Consider the following 18,344-nt stretch of genomic DNA (forward strand, 5'->3'; position numbering starts at 1 on the left):
TCCGTGCAAAATGAATGGCCGATTCCTAAAATGCATAAACATTTTGACCACTATCTTTATTTAAAAATTCACCAAAATTCAGGAAATCAACCCATTTTAATGAAATTTTCAGTATTTATTAATTAATAATTGAACCTATTAATATTTTTTTTTAATTTTAGTGAAAATGTATTATTTTTTGTAAACAAAAAGCACCTTTACTAAAGTTAAAGTTTTAGGTACTAAAAAAAAGATGCATGAATTTCTGTTTGCCTTTTATATATATATATAAAAATAAAACATTGTTGATTTTAACAACTAAAAAAAAAGTATTTTGTTAATATTTCAGGAACATTATGAAAAAAGGCCCTTAAAGTCTGTGTTAATGAAATCAATATAACTTGAAAAAATAATTTGAACTATCGATATTATCATTGAATTAAGCATTTTTTACTTCAATATTTTCACTAAAAAAATATAATGGAAAAAATATTTCATGAGATTTTACTGATAACAATTCTCAAAAAAATTTCAAATGTAATATCATATTATTTTTCTTGTATGCGTGATGGTGTAAACATCATCGTAAGAATTTTGTTTCTATAATCCTGAAAATAAAAAAAAATGAATTTATCGTTACAACACGTTTGAAAATAACTCGAGTCATCTTGTAAAAAGTAAATAAATTTTCTAATTAATTAAACACTTACTTTTTATTACAAAAAATAGGATTACCTAAATTAATGGATACTTTTTTATAATCTTCAACAATATAGAAATTAATAGATAATAATGTTTCAATACCGCTATAAATTTTTAAATAAAATTGACTTTTTGACATTTTGGTCTTCCATAGAACTTATGCGCAACGCCTTTTTGTTTGTTTTGATTGTGCAAAGCCAGACCTATTACTAAGCTCTCGTTTTTGGGGACTAATGAAACTATTTTTTGTACAAACAAGGTTTTTTTTTGTTTTTTAATTTAATTCTGTATCTTAAGACATTATTTTACCAATTATCTTTGAAATAGTCCCAGAAAACTAATATTTATCTTTTGAGGGATTTTTTTACAATGAATTTATTTAACTTCGAAATGTAGCTGAACCTGTCAGTTTCCGATGTTGCCGTGAAAACATTTTTCATTATAACTTTTGTTTTCGCATGTAAAAATTTTGTTTTACCCTTTAGAGATTAACTTTAGGCTTTAATCTTTCAAACACAATCAGAAAGTAATCGAAAACATACAAAAAATTATAAGCTGGCTTTCAAAATGATGTCCCCTCATCAGTTTCTGCCATTAAATTACGCATAGCTACTTGTTGATGTAGTTCTTGATCATATTTAAAGATGCTATAGTTGTTCAGTATGACGCTACTAAAACGGTATCTATTCTTGGAATGCTGCAATCCATTTTTTCTGTCTTGGGTCACTGAAAGAGAAATCCTTCTAGACTGGGGCAATTTAATCTTATTTTCTTGATCCAAAGTGGCCCTTTTTGGGAAGCTGGATGTTTCCCTATTAAAAACTAGGAAGGCAAGTTAATAGGGACTGGATCTGTGAGACAAGAGGTAAATCACTTAAAAGAATTTCCTATGATCTTAAGAAAATGTTGCAACAAAGTAAATAGGTTCAAAAAAATATATAAATTCACAGTAAAATACATAAAAACCACAAAAAAAATGAAAAATGTAAAAAAAATAAATACAAATTAAAACAAAAACTGAAGTAAAATGTTTAAAAAATAAAAATAAATACAAATAAATCATCAAAATGTCGCAAGAAACAAAAAATAGAAATAAAGCAAAAATGGTTTGAAAAAAAACATGTCCTATTTTTTCAAGGTTTTCCTTGAGAAAAACAATTGCGTTTCATTATCTAAAAAGAAAACAGGATTCTTCCGTTTCTTTTGGATTCACTCAATGTCTTTGATTCTTTCAATATGGTAAAACTTGATTTCAAAGAAAGAAAACTGGAATTTTAATGTTTTTATGTCTTTTCCAATTTGATAGGAATATTTTGGGAAGAGCCGTTTTTTTTTAGGTTTATAATTAAACTGTTCGGCGTTACCAAATTATAAGATACGCTTAAATATGATATTTTAATTCATATACATTACATATTTGTCATTATAAAGACAACACCCTATCGATTATTATATTGAACCTGATATATAGAAGTGAGCTCAAAACATATATATATATATATATATATATATATATATATATATATATGTATATATATATTGAGAGAGAGAGAGAAAGAGAGAGACAGAGAGACAGAGAGAATAAATGACAAAAAGTTATATTCCAAAATTCATGATGTTGACCATCTTATAATTTATTCCTTTAATTCAGTTGACTTATACAATTCTAAGTCAACTGAATTAAAGGAATAAATTATAAGATGGTCAACATCATGAATTTTAGAATATCACTTTTTGTCATTTATTCTCTATATTGCTCTGTAATTACATTGAGCTTTTTATATGAGGATTGATATATAATAAGAAAATATATTTCTACAGATATGTAGTGTGTGTGTGTGTGTGTGTGTGTGTGTGTGTGTGTGTGTGTGAGAGAGCTAGAATCGAAAGCAAAACATGCAAGTCTCCACCTTCATTTTTTAGCCTCCTAGCTAATCCCATACGCATCCACACTGAAGAAATGTGATACAGCGAAACAGTCTGTATGTGGATGACTCTCTCTCTCTCTCTCTCTCTCTCTCTCTCTCTAATATAATATAATATATATATATATATATATATATATATATATATATATATATATATATATTCACCTGTCATCCCTTTTTTAAAAGATGGAATCGCCCGATCGTGAAAGACAAGACTCAAGCAAGGACGCGAGATCCACAGAGTTTATAATTATATTAGATGTAAGAGAGCGAGAGAAATGTTACATGTAAAAGACAAAATAATGAATTCAAAACCACAAATTCACGAAAGATACATTTTAATATAAGTTTCAACTTATACATCTATATAGAAAATCAGAATGTTTGTTAATATTTGTAGGGTCCTTCAAAATAGAAAATTGTTTGACTGCTAATATATCAATGTTTTTTTTTTTTTGTTTTTTTTTTAGGTGGGATTGGTTTCACTAACTGAGGTATTGAAGAAGTTCCTTTTTAAGTGATTTACCTCTCATCTCACAAATCCAAGTCCCTATTAACTTGCCTTTCTAGTTTTTTTATAGGGAAACATCCAGCTTCCCAAAAAGGGCCGCTCTGGACCAAGAAAAAATATTTAAATTGCTCCAGTCTAGAAGGATTTCTATAGCGTCTTTAAATATGCCCAAGAACTTCACAAACAATTAGCTATGCATAATTTAATGGCGGAAACTGATTGGAGGGACATAGTTTTGAAAGCCGGCTTATAATTTTTGTACCTTTCCGATTACTTGCTGATTGTGTTTGAAAGATTAAAGTCTAAAGTTAATCTCGGAAAAAGAAAAACAAAATTTTTACACTTGAAAAAAAAGTTATTATGAAAAATGTTTTCTCGGCAACATCGGAAACTGACAAGTTTAGCTAAATTTTGAAGTTAAATAAATTCATTGTAAAAATCACTCCAAAGATAAATATTCATTTTCTGGGACTATTTCAAAGATAACTAGTCAAATCCATGAATTTAAAAAATCGTTATCAAAATTTCCTCACTCAATAAGAAAAATTATGTTTGATTAAAAGTTATGAATAAAACTAATGTTTATTTCATGTGTATGGATGTTGGTTGATTTTGTTTTGGGGCATATCAACCTTTTTCAGGTTATTTAATGCCGAATCCAAAGATTTTGAAGAAAAAAATTTTAATACAATATATTTGTTGCTTTCAAGTCGGTTTCTATTTAACCCATAGTTGGGACCCTAACAGGTACTACCACTCCGGGTCAGAGTGAACCTGGGAGCAATGGCAATTAAAGGGTGGCTCTACACTCCCCAAAGCCCGCAATCTTGGGCCTCATCAATGGATATAGTTTAAGGTCATATCCAGGACCCATGTGTATGGCGTTCAGTGAGAAATGTTATCAACGTTGAAATGTATACATTATTTATGTAACAGAGCGCAGACGCGCGTATGGCAGCAATGATCGAATGGTGTGTGAGGTGACATTGCAACGACAAAGGCAGAAAGAGAAGGATAGAAATAGACGTGTTACAGACGTGGACCGAGAGTGACAAGGGGAAAAAAACGTGTCCTAAACATGGCCGGACAAAGACAGGCAGAGTCTTCTTACACACATTAGCGTACGAGAAGTTTTTGATCAAGAGAAAAGACTTAATTCTGGAAAGTACCTGTAAATAAATGTCTGTTTTTTCACTAGGAAAAAAGAGTGAGTCAAATTCTTTCCTTGTCGGTTATAACCTTGCAGCGAACTACATGTTAATACGTATGTAAACCTAATACTTACTGTATGTGTGTGTCGCTTTGTATGTGTGCGTCTTCATGTCACATTTTGTAGCAATGAAAGAACTGCATATATTTTTGCTTGTCTCAACTGTTTATCTGAAGGAGAAATCTGACTTTATATGGGGTCGAGGTGGATCCAAAAAGACAATTTCCAATAAATTTAGAAAAAAATTCTCTGATTGGTCCAAAATATTTTTTTTTTATTGTTGTTTTTTTTTATTATTAATATTAATTCAGGTGGATACATGAATCTGGTTGTGCAGAAATAAGTTTAATCATTTTCGTTTTCAAATTTCATTGCTACAAATAGTGTCTAAACCTAAACGTAGATTCCATGAACAAAACTTCTTTCTTAGAACTGTACGTCTATGGAATTCTCTTCCGTTTGCCTGCTTTCTGCCTGACTACAATTTGGCAGTCTTCAAGTTCAATGTAAACAAGTTTTTAATGAGCCGTCCCGTTAAGTAATCCAATTTACTAAATTTCCACTATTAACGATTACTATGATATTGTCCCATTGACTATTGTACCCTTATTAACACTTACCCTCGAGTGGCCTCTGGGCCTTGATAAATGGTGACTCCTAAGTAATAAAATAAAATAAAATTCATAGATAAACGCATATGTATTAGAGCAGTGGTTCCCAACCTTTTTTGTGGTCCGCGCTCCTCAAAATATTTTTCTCAAACTTTGCACACCTAAAATTTATATTGTGTTTAGGGATAAGTTTTCCGGATTTCGAGTAATGTTTTATCAAATGAAAATCGTAACGTTATTCTTTAACTAGCAGGGAGACCAAGGTTGCCCAGGATTAAATGAGGATCAACGAATGTTTCACACCCCCATATTTTTATTGTCATCGAAATATGTGAAATCGACCATTTTTCAATCAAATCGATTGATTGCATGCTCTAGTTGGGATCCCATCCCTGTTCACCAAGAGGAAGCTTCACATGCCTCACCGCAGTTACTTAATCGTTTACATTGCACTGTAGAGAATGTACTGTTGATTTTATAAAAAAAAAAATTATATATAATAGTTTGAATTAAAGTTTAAAATGCAAAAGTTTAGTATCATGCATCAGTTGTACTCTAAACAGAAACATTAATTTCGAACGCGCCCCTGTCATATCAACAAACCTATGTTGATTTTGAATCGCTAGCATTGTTGCTTGTGCGGTGATAATGGCTTGAATTTAAGTTTAAGATGAAAATGTCAAGTATACTGGTGCAGTTGGGATTTAAACAAAAACATTCATCTTGAATGCACCCCTGTCATATCAAAGAACTTACTGTTGTTTTTGTGTACCAGGCATTTCAGCTTGTGCAGTCATAAAACTTCTCGAACGCACTTGTGATGTTAGTCTGTGCAAGGTGTTAACTTTGGTCAAAATCGTCTGTTCCTTCTTTTATCGGATTTTTTTCGATTATCGATACTTATCGAAAACATTCCGATACAAAACCTATCTAAGAACACTGCCAGATACATAAAGTATCTTCATGTGAAATTTCATAAAATCGGCCCAGACGTTTTCGAGTTCATAGGGAACGAACTCACACGGACACACACGCAAGGTTCCTTTTATATAATAGCAGAAATAGAGATACAATTTGCAAGGAAAATTATACATGTAATCAAGAAACAAATCATAAATTAATATTGGAATGAACTTAAAAATGAAAAAAAAAGGTTGAGAACCATTCTTCGCTTTAAGACGTTCTTAACTCCCGGTGAAATACATGGTTGGATTAAATCTATTCAGCTATGTATTTAATGGTCACTTGATAACAATATGTCCATTCTTAGATAAAAGTGACTTTGTGTGTGTGTGTGTGTGTGTGTGTGGTGTGTGTGTGTGTGTGTTCGTGTTCCATCCTCATAGGTTCCGAAACTGCTGAGCCTATCTTTTGCAAATTTCATACAAAGGTAATTTATATGTCTGGCAGTGTTCTTAGATATGTTTTGTACAGAAATTCGTCTGATAAGTATCGAAAATCGAAAAAATCCGCTCTTTATTATAGTATTTTCTCTCTTATAGATAAAAAAGAAGAATTTTTACAGGGGAATATTTTACGTTACACCAGCCAAGGAAAATAATAAAATCTCAGTGAATCATTTCTTCTTAAAAAAAAAAAAAAAACAATTTCTTTTCATCTGAAGATATAGCTGAGTCGTAGACCATTCGACTACAGATCGAATGATCCCCTGTTCAAGCCCGAGTGTATCTCACCATTTTATTTTAATTTTTTTCTTATTAATGAGTTCAATTTACAATAAAAGAAGAGGTACCATTTAAAATCGCCGCAAATCATTTCTTCGTTTGCATATTTCAAACCTAAACATTAATCAGAAGTGACTTTTCCAAGGCATTTATCGTCAAGACCAAATATCAGCTGACGTGATATTGTAAACAAACACAGACGGAATTTGATGAACGACATTATCATTATTATTTATTTATTTATTTGCTAATTAGTCCACCAGGCAAATTATTCGTTGTAATATATAATAATCGATGGAGGATTAATTTTATGATAATGCATACACAATCTGCATAAATTAAAATATCATGTTCAAGCGTATTGTAAAGCTATTTTAACCCCAAAATGAAAGTAAAAAGTTAGTACATTACAAAAGAATGACATATAGCCAATACATTATCTTTTTATTTAAACTTTTCTTGCAACCCCCCTCCCCCTGGAATATCATCTCGCACCCCCAGAAATGGATGACCCATTAAACTTATGTGACTTAGGAAAAGGTAATTTTGCAAAAAAGATAAACGGTAACAGCTTGTGTGATATTTAGCCCTTGCCGTGCTAGGCCAGCTTCCTCTGAAGGAGAAAGTTCACAGGGAATATCAAATTTACCGGTGGTCCCCCATCTACATGTATATCCTGGTCGGGAGAAGATGACATATAGTAACTAACATTCCCAAATGGTCACCCATCTGATACTGACCAAACTCCACGTCATTTAACTTCAATGATCTAACAAAAACCTATGTCTCAATGCAATTATGATTTTAAAGTACCAGTTAAATATTTAATAGATAAAAAGACAAAATCAATAATTAGTCTCTTTCTACTCTCTCTCTCTCTCTCATATATATATATATATATATATATATATATATATATATATATATGTATATAGCCTTCAGAATGTGAGAGAATATATAATTATTTCCACAGCCAGACAACGTTGCAGCTTACAAGAGTCATGAAAGCCAATAAACCGGAAGTCCAAGACTCGAGTTTCTAACTGATGTTTCGTATTAGCTTCTAACTGATGAGCCCAAATGAGGGCGAAACTAGAGTCTTGGACTTCCGGTTTGTTGGCTTTCATGGTTCTTGTAAGCTGTGACATAGTCTGGCTGTGGAAATAATTATATATATATATATATATATATATATATATATATATATATATAATCATGCTGAACTATTATTTGCCAGTAGTGTGCCGAGGGGAGGTCTAAAGGTTCAATGAGATGGTGGTCCTGGGTATCCAAATTAGGTTTTGGGAGAGGGTCATTCAATCTTATTCAAGTTATCTTCCTTTTTCATAATATTTCTGAGTATTAGGACTTATACTAGAGTCTTTGGGGCATACAATCAAGGAGTTGGTCCCCGGGTATCACCAGATTTCTGCACACCACTTGTTGCATCTGTAATCATGATCGCAGAAGGACCACACACGTTTACTTGTTCTTATTGTTTTAATCTCTTAAAGGGACACAATATAACACGGTAAGGCATTATTTCTAACCCTAACCCTAAACCTACGTCCTTTATGAATAACGGAAGAAGACCGCTCGTTCGTTTACAAATAGACCCGGAAACGAGATATTTTATTATTTCCTTGTATATTTGGAATGTATCCGTAAATGTATCCGCTCTTTCCTGGATGTTACATCGGTGGATTTTCATTTCCTTAGAAATGGTAACTTCCAGATGGAATCCATTTGGATCGATATTGAATGTCAAGAGGTGGGGAAGAGGAAGTAAAGGAGAGAGAAAGAGAGAGAGAGAGAGAATATGTTTCTTAAAGCCAGTGAAAAAGAGGACATGTTTAGTAAATAAAATGAATAGGTTTCAGAACCAGAGGGTCTCCCCCCCCCGTATGAATCAGTAAATATTTTTTCCCGATTCTGGTGTTGGTAGTGTTGCTTTTTAGGATTACTATTCACAGGAAAGACCACATGTATGCAGAGACAGTCGCAAAGGAAGAAAGGAAAGAAATTCGACTTGGCTTTTTTTTTTCAGTTTTAACAAAAGGCATGTATTACCGGTACTTTCCAAACCACACCTCCTACACATTGTTTTTTTTTTTTTTCTGTTCCTCTCGTTTTCCATGTCATTAACAAAAAACTGCAGTCTCGGCACGTCTTTAACAGTCTCTCATACTGGCACAGGATTATACAGCTATCTTACGCTGGCTCATGCTTCTCAATCACTGTCAATGCCACATGGTTCCAAATCCCTTTTTCGTTCTCTTCTCTTCCTTGGCTGTGACATCACCTCACACCACAGCTTGGTCATTTGCATATGTGAGATGCCACTGCTGCTACATACTTGTCCATAACTTCATTACAGAGTTTGAAGGTTGCCAACATCAATGATATTTGAACATGGAATGTCGTTATATACAGCATAATATAATAAAAAAAACATCTCATTCAAAAAATATTTGAAAATGGATGCATTTTAAAATTAATAATTAAATATACTTTTACAAAATATAAAATTCCGCTACAGTATTTTCCCGGCAAAAAAATGCTTAATACTTTAATTGTCCGTGTCTAAATGTAAATTAAGTCTTTATTCTTCACAAAAGAAAATACAATCGCTTTTGGACCAGTTTTATAAATCTTTCAGCAATTTGAGAATTGAAACAGGAAATAACTATTCTCGTAATAGTCGTCTCTCGCCTAAACGTGGCCATTGTACTTTATTCTGTGACGTCAGCAGGTCACGTGACTTTAGTGGAATGACCTTCTATTTACGTAGGCGACGCTCGAGTAGGTTAATATGCACGATCGCCGCCAAAATTATATTATTTTGAAGACATTATTGTAACAGAAGGAACGTACGAGAGTCGTCCCAAAAGTAAAGCCGTTTAGTTTCTTTTTTTTTTTTTAACTCAAAAAGTTCAAGAACCACGAAGACTGGGATGGTACCATTAGAACAAGCGACATTTTGTGCTCCAGTATTTATTTTTCTACATAGTCACCACCATTTTCGGTATAATTTTTCCACTGATGTATGGTGGCTGTGCATGGGCGTGCGGAGCGCGCTTTGTTATACAATGGTCGTTCCAAACCAATAGTAAAACCTCCGGAGTTTTATGAACTCGAAAAGTTTAAGAGATACGAAGACGGGAGTGGTACCATTAAAACGAGCGATCTTTTGTGCTTCAGAATCTATTTTTCTACATAGTTACCATAATTCTTAAATGCACTTTTGCTAGGAATTCAATTTTGCATCTCTGTTTCTGACGAACATCTATGACATGGGTTGCTTTCTTAGAGTCTCACCCCGTCAATATCTGCAACAGAGGTGAAACTTTCAAGTCATGAATACAAAATGATGTTGTCCAATCACCATAAAAATGCAGTTTTCGATCGCTTCTGATTTACTCAGACAGAATTTTTAAAAAGTATTGGAGGCATTACTTTTGGAACTCTCTTCGTATGTCACAAATTAATTCTCATCTCTGAGCTGCTGTGTCAGTGTTTCCTATACTTTACTTGGACGTATTGTAAAAGAAAAGAGAACAGAATGACAACTGAATCGTTTTTGAGTGTCAGAATACTCGCAGGAAGTTAATGTTTTTATTTGAACATCCGCAAAAAAATACAAATTCGTCTATACAAAAATTAAAAAAAAAAAAAGAATAAAAATGGCTTTAAAAGCATTTTCTTGTCATTTTATTGAAGAGGGAATACACAGTGCTCAACAATAATGGTATATAACAAAAAAGAATTAGCTGTCAAAGATTTTTGCTTTCGCCATTCAGAAGAGCTCCATTCGTCCAACCGGCCATTGACTTCTTAGTACAATTCTTCTTGCTTGTCTCTTCTTCTTCAACATCAGAGCTCAAAGAAATCTCATTGGGACATTTTTTTTTGTCTAGATGCATCTTTGCTGATTGCTTTTAACTTAGCAACTTGTGCCCTCTTAAAAGTTGCTAGTCATAGTGTCAGAAATCTATATAATAATGCGATTGCGTGTGTGTTTTTTTGTGTTTCACTCTCACATTTTTTCCTTCCGAGTGACTGCCGTTTGTTACTAGCCTGGGTGCCCGGCGTTGCCCGGGCGTTTGAAGGTGTATGTTGAGCAAAAGAAACAAACAAAAAAGTGGTAGTAGGCAGGCAGGCAGGCTCACATCCGTGCCGCGAAGCCAGAAAAAAAAGTGAAAGAAAATCTGACGTCTTAGCCGATGTCTCCATGGTGCGATCGGAAGTCAAAAGCGTTGAAATTAACCAAAATCGGTCCAACGGCGACGATGACTGACTAAAAGATCGGCGAAAAAAAAATCGACCCCTCCTTGTACACAACGGTCGAGTTCAGGGTGAAGGAATTAATATTTTTGGCCAATTTTTCGATATTTATCGCCCGAGACATTGAGCTTCAAAATGATACCAATCTTGTCAGGAGCCGTCACCCTTGTCGAAAGTTTTTGGTAGACATACAAACATACATACATACATGCATTTAAACAGACAGGTGAGATTTATATTATAGACTAGCCTAGGTGCCCAGCGTTGCCCGGGTGTTTGGAGGTGTGTGTTGAGCAAAAAGAAAAAAAAAGTGGTAGTAAGCAGGCAGGTTCGAACCTGTACCGCGAAGGAGGAAAAGACCAGGAAAAAAAAAACCCTGACATCTTTGCTGTTGCGTCCATCGACAAACCGGAAGTGACGAAGGTTTAAATTAAGGCTAGTCATTCGAATTGAAAATATCGGCGAAAAAAGCGACCCCTCCCTGTAGAAAAGTGCCCAGTTGTGGGTGAAGAAATTAATGCTTTTAGCCAATTTTTCGATATTTGTCGCCAGAAAGTTGGAAATTTAAAACGATACCGGTTTGGTCAGGTTCCTACACATCTATCAAAAGTTTTAGGCGAACATACAAACAAATAAACAAAAAAAAACACACACAAACGTTTGGGATTTATATCATAGACTAGCAGGGCTACCCGGCGTTGCTCGGGACCGTATAAACAATGAGAAAATTGAAGTTGATTTTGAACATATTTGTTATTCTTAGGATAGAGGAATTTTTAATTTCTGTGTATCATTTGCTATTTCGAGCAAAAGAATATTTTACCTACCCTAGGACGGTTACTTACACATGTATGAAATAATTGTACCTTTCGTAGGATAGGTAATTTACAGCGTGTATGTTAAATAATTTTACCTTCGCGAGGATGGGTAATGTACAACACATATTTAAAATAATTTTACCTACCCTCGGACGGGTAATTTAAATACATATATGAAACAATTTTACATACTCTCGATAGGTATTGTACTACATATGTAAAATAATTTCTCTTCCCACCAAGGCTAACAATATTTAAGAATATTAAAATCATTTTTAGAAAATGGATCATTAGGATTTCCAAATTAATACATAAATACATTGTCTTGGTTAATGAATAGGCAACCCTTGCTTCACTATAAATTTCAACATTACTGGGTTTCTTTCCTTCCTCACCATCGGCACAAAATTGTAAGAAAAAGTATATCATTTTTGGAAGATGTCTCAGCAGGATTTTCAAATTAATGCATAAATACATTGACACAGTTAAATGATTAGACAACCCTTGCTTCATTATCAAATTTCACATGCTGTGTTTCATTTTTTTTTCCATTATCGACACCAAAATATTTTTGAAAAAAGACGCCATTTTCAGAAGATTACTCTGCAGATTTTACATTTTTTACCCAAGTCATATGGATATTTTTTTTCAACCACAACTTTATAATAATATATAAGAACCGAGAGAAAAGTGACTATATAATAATATATATACGAATCTACATAAATTAAAATATCGTTTTAAGCGTATTTTACAATCGGGCTACGCCGGGCATCCCTGCTAGCTTAGGTAAATACTTTTGCAGTTTTAACAAAAGAGCTGCAATAATATCAGGACGTCTCAACATCCACAGAATGTCAACATCAATATATTACATATAAAAGCGTTCGCTGTGGAATTTCCACAGGTCCCACTAGTGGAATTTAAAATCGAATATAACAAAAAAAAATCATTAATCCCGCCCCCCCCCCCTCTCAAAAAAAAAGCTTTTTTGAACTGCATGTACAAGTAATTATTTTTTTAAAGAATTTCTAACACTAATTCTTGTCAAACATTGTGTTTATGCATTAAGTTAATGAGTCTCAACAGTGGTTTTGTTTTTTGTTTGTTTTTTTGTTTGTTTTTTTTTTTTTAATGAGAAAATCTAACGTCCTGTGTTTGTTCTTTGGTGTTTTGCAGGTGTAGGAACTCATACACGTGCAGGTGGTGGCACAGCAAATAGTGCATTTGGCAATATCGGCAAACAAGGTGATTATATTGTCCAGTTTGGTGATGCCCTCGACGTCAAACCCTATCTTAGTATTGAGGTAAGTGAAATTGTATTTTCCCATCTTCCATTTTGTTAATGATCCATCAAACATAACCTTTTTTGCAGTATTTATTATCAAATAATTATTTATAACACCCTTTCGGCCGGGTCCTTTAAGAGAAATAATCTAAGCCGCCTAATCTAAGCTAAAATGCAAAGTTCTAGTTTATGTGATTTTTTTTTTTTTTTTAAAAACATTCTTAAAACTGTTGATTATGTCATCCGACTCAATTGACTAAAATAAGGCTTATTTCTTTATTTATTGTAAATTAAGGGACTCAAGTGTTACTTGTCTCCTACTCTTGGTTCTGATGTCAGTAAATTCAACTCCACCCTCGTTACTCTGCTGTCAAAAATTCAATACTAACGTTCGACAATCTGTTGTCTAAACTGCACACAAGACTTGCTTCTTCAACGTCCAAATCTAAACTTCCTAGTCGCTCAAAACTCAGGCTTTTTTATTCCTAACCAGAGCATCTCATTTGCATATCACGTGACAAACTTGACACATTCGTAGGCATATAAAAAGAACAGTGGCCATTATTTTTTTTCTTTCTTCTTCATTCTTTCCGGCTGCCCCAGAACAAGTTCATGCCAATTTTTAACAGTTTGTCTTCGGTAACATTTCAGACCACATATTTCAAGGCCAAGTAAGATCCTCTCAGAATGGTCAACGCACTGGCTCTTAACGATGAATGGTGCACTTATTCCAAACGAAATCATTTAATCACACTTGTTGGATAACTGTAGAACTTGGCCTCACCACATAGCTTGGATTTGAGTTAAAAGTGGCGGATTCTGTGCTTCGAATTGTACAACTGGTTTGAACAGTTTTTTCACAATCAAGAGTGTGTTAACATGAAATGTATATGTACATGGATAATAATGAAATATTTCTTTATTATTTTTATTTGTTTAATCCTTTATCTATCTGTATAAAAACCAAGTACGTCCAAGGATGGAGTACTGCTGCCATATATGGGCAGGAGCTGCTAAAACCAGCATATCCTGTCTTGACAGAGTACAAAATAGACTTTGTGGCCTAGTGGGGGATGCCCTTTTCTCTTCCCTGCAACCTCTCTCCCACAGAAGAGACGTTGTGAGCCTGTCTTTTTTTTATCGTTACTTCCATGGCAAGTGCTCGTCCGAGCTCTAATTTCTGGTCCCCCCTCCTCACCAATCTTTTGCGAAAAACACCCGTCTAGCTGAAACCACTGTCAATAATTTTCCCCATTCTTTATCTGTGCCTAAATCCAAACGTAGATTCCATGAACAAAGCTTCTTTCTTAAAAGTGCACGCCTGTGGAACTCTTTTCCGCTTGCCTGTTTCCCACCTGACTACAACTTGGATGTCTTCAAGTCCAACATTATCAAATCTCCATTACTAACGATGACTACAATATTGTCCCATTGACTACTGTGCACGCAATAATCCTTATCCCCGAGTGGCTTCCGGGCCTTGAAAAGTGGTGACTTCCATGTAAAAAAAAAAAAAAAAAATTTGTGTATTTATTTTCGGGTTCATGGTGCAATGGATCGAGGCGTTGAGTCTCTACATTTCCAGGTGAGCATTGTCTGAATATAGCGGTTTCAATCCTACCCAAAGCAAGCCAGAGGATTAGTTGGCCAAAAAACGTGATGAGACAACAACTATGGAAGGCAGTAATTACTGGGGATATAGTTACAAGACTCAGCATTCCTATCCTGTCGCGGTTAAGCATGTGAAGAAGGTCACAGGATGAGTTGGCCGAAATGTGGTGAAAAAACAACAACTATGATGATGAAGATAACAGTCCGCAAAAAATGAATACAATCTAATACTAGCAGGAGGTGCTCGACCTTGCTAGTTGTAAAATATGTTTAAATATATTTTATCTTGTGCAGATTTCATATTTATTATTACAGAGCCAATTCTTTATTGAATATATATATATATATATACTAGCAAAAGTACCCGTCGTTGACTGGGTTCAAAAACAGCCTACAGAAAATGGACTCTGATTTATGAAAGTGTGATAGGTTATGAAAAGGAAGGGTTGTAAAGGGATAGCTTCGAATTTGGGGTTATCAAAACCAAAGCAAAATATGATGAAAGTAAAAATAAAATAGATAGACCCCATAATTTATTATACCATACCTGTTCATACTGAAACACTTATCACAATATTCTGTGGATCTATATTTAAAAAACCTTGTTAAACTTTGTGACATATTTCCATTCTATGAAGGTCAGGCGCGAACGAACACCCCATAATTTTATTATATCATATTTCTTCAAACTGAAACATAATTATCAAAGTATACTTACGCAGATAGATACGAAAAGTCTTTATTAAAGTTTGTGCCTATTTCCATTCTATGGAGGCCAGGCGCGATTGCAGACCCCACAATTTTATTATACCATCCCTATTTAAGTTAAAACATACTTATCAAAGTATTATTATGTACATCTATATCAAAACACTTCTAAACGTTTTTTTTTTACATTTTTAAGTTTTTTATTTCCATATTTTGTGGACCAGGCGCGAACGCAGACCCCACAGTTTTAATGAACCACCATTCTGCCAGATCAAACATACCCATTCCTGTGTCTCGATACATCTTCTATCATTATATGTATTCAGTTTTTTAAAATAGTCAACCAGGCACACACACACGCACACACACACATTCAGCTTTATATATATATATATATATATATATATATATATATATACATACATATAGTACTGATTTCAAAAGTTTTTGACCTGGGTGCCATCAGCTAGAATCGAAACCAAAATATGTAGTGCTCCACCCACATTCCCTACCATTTGTGCTTACCCAATGGATAGCTAAAAAGATTTAAAATTAAACCAATTAGCTAGAGCTAATGATTGAATTTGCGCATGCATAAAACTAATAAAAATATGCCGGAAAGTTGAAATGAACATTTTGCATTTCAACTTGCCGATATATTTCTGTATGCTCATTATAAAACATCCTTGCTGTATGATTACTATATCCTGTTAATTTCAGGTTTATGCAACCCCGTAGTTTAACCGTTTATTGGTTAAATATTTACATATTTCTACTGTTTTATTTTTAACATAATTATTTAATATTGCTACAATAATTTTGCCAACACTTTGAACAAGTCCTCTTCACTTACTCAGCATCTAGATTCTGAAATGCTCTTTGAATGCTTGCCTTCAGAGAATTAACAATAGGGTGTCGATTAACGTTAAATTTTTTTTTTCAATCGTGCTAAATAGGCAATAGTCGCAAATATTCAGATCTGGAGAGCTACTGCAAATGTCCTTCAGGACGAACAAGGGAAGATTCTCTTTGAAGATAGCCTGGACTTGTTTTGCTCCATGCGATGGCACTGAGTCTTAAAAGAGCATTAGTTTGGTAGCATCGTAGCATCTACAAATCCAGGGCAGCAAAATATCATTCAGAATCTGCAAATACTCAATTGTGCTGATTGTAAGTCCAACTTCGATGAAAGAAGGAGGCATCACCCTGCCATCGTTTGCTACAGCTGCAAAAACCATCACAGAAGTAGGATTCTTGCTCTTCATTACAGGACAAATATCTGAGGAGTCACCGGTAATAACTCACTTGTTCTGGCGGTTGGCAACCTCGTCCACAATGAACTTTTTGTCATCGACAAAAACGTGAACATGTCCTCCTTTGTGCTTGAATTGATTGACAAGCTCTCAGTATTAATGCTGGAATCTTTCATGGAGCATGAAAAGGCAGTGGAAAGGTTGCAGCATCTCATCACATAAAAGCTCCAAATTAGCTGTTCTGTTTTTTTTTGGGGGGGAGGAGGTGGGTCAGTTTTGGCATTGAGTGAGTTTGGTCTACCTCTATCGACCTTTTCAATCCTACCAAAACAGTTTTGGTTCGCTTTTAACCATTGCGAGGACTGTGGAAATTTTGTTAAACTTTACCTTCGGCAACTTGGCCAAGAGTCAGTAAGTTGTTGTCTTTGCATAGCCAGTGCTCTTAATTATGTCTGAAGGAGAGTTCCTAGCATGCCTCAATTCACATATGGTCGTCCACCGTACTAATTTTGCCATGTTTAAGGAAACCTGTCGAAATCTTATTGAAATATCTTCAAGAATAGGGTTTCAAGATTATCTGAAAAAATAAATTATTATCATTATAGGAATAGTTAGAAAGTTATGCAAATTACAAAATCGTCTCAATTTACCTGTGGAAACATGTATGTATATATGTGTGTGTGTGTGTGTGTGTGTGTGTGTGTGTATATATGTGTGTGTGTGTGTGTGTGTGAGAGCATTTGTGGATCTTCCCTTGACAACTATGATCAAGCAATGTACTGATTTTCATGTATGTGTGTGTGCTACTTGTGAGAATGAACCCCAGCAAAGCACTCGATTATAAAGAAAAAATTTTCAGTATAACAACATAATATCTATTTATTTTAAAAATTTTACAGACGGTCAGAAAACATCAGTGCCATTGGTTTCAGACCTAATATAGAGAGACCAGTTTATAAGAAATATTGGACTCTCTTCAGCTTCTATAGTATATAAAAGATATGAAACCGGCTGAATATTACTTGACCATAAACTGATTTCCCTATATTGGATTTGAAACTAGTGGTACTGATGTTTCCTGACCCTTGTAAAGATTTTAATATATATATATATATATATATATATATATATATATATATATATATATATATATATATATATATATATTTTATTACATTTTCACCCCAAACAAGGCACATTGCCACTTTGGTGTAGGGGGCTGCTATCAGGGTCAGCAACTACTGGAGCACTATGTAGGGATTTGGGCAGCAAGATGTCGGTTCACGTTGCACTTGAACTTCTGCATGTCAGTATAGTTAGGGAAGCAGGATTCTGGAATGGAATTCCAGAGTCTAGCGGTTCTGGGGAAGAAACTACTGGAGTAGAAAGATCTTTTACATCTAGGGATCTCTACTGTGTGGGGGTGGGATTTAGCTGCCTGTCGGGTTTGTTGAGGGTGTCTGCGTCGTGGGGGCACAAGTGTCTGCAGTTCGTCAGAGCATTCACCATTAAAATACTTGTAGAACAAGCAGAGGGATGCAACATTTCGTCGATGGGATATATATATATATATATATATATATATATATATGTGTGTGTATATAGTTCTTAAAAGTGTATAATTTAATGTATTCTTTATAATTTATATTATATTTTAATGTTATACCGTTTTTTAAATTTGTCCATGTTTTTTTTTCATCATTTCTTCTTAACTGAAAAACAAATCCACTTAGCTGAAATAACTACTAGCTTATGA

General features: G+C 34.0%; 1 protein-coding gene across 12 annotated transcripts in view; it reads left to right on the forward strand.

Annotated features, from left to right (window-relative positions):
* Window positions 1-18,344, forward strand: part of LOC145303663 (protein still life, isoforms C/SIF type 2-like) — a 1,026,311-nt gene that overhangs the window by 405,568 nt on the left and 602,399 nt on the right. For all 12 annotated transcript variants that reach the window (XM_080145246.1, XM_080145250.1, XM_080145247.1 and 9 more), the window contains exon 2: window positions 12,908-13,035. In XM_080145246.1, the coding sequence (XP_080001372.1) occupies window positions 12,908-13,035 (128 nt within the window). The remainder of the gene's footprint in view (window positions 1-12,907; window positions 13,036-18,344) is intronic.

This window comes from Euprymna scolopes, chromosome 19 (genome assembly GCF_053919585.1).
Source record: "Euprymna scolopes isolate OS-2025 chromosome 19, ASM5391958v1, whole genome shotgun sequence".
NCBI lineage: Eukaryota > Metazoa > Mollusca > Cephalopoda > Sepiida > Sepiolidae > Euprymna > Euprymna scolopes.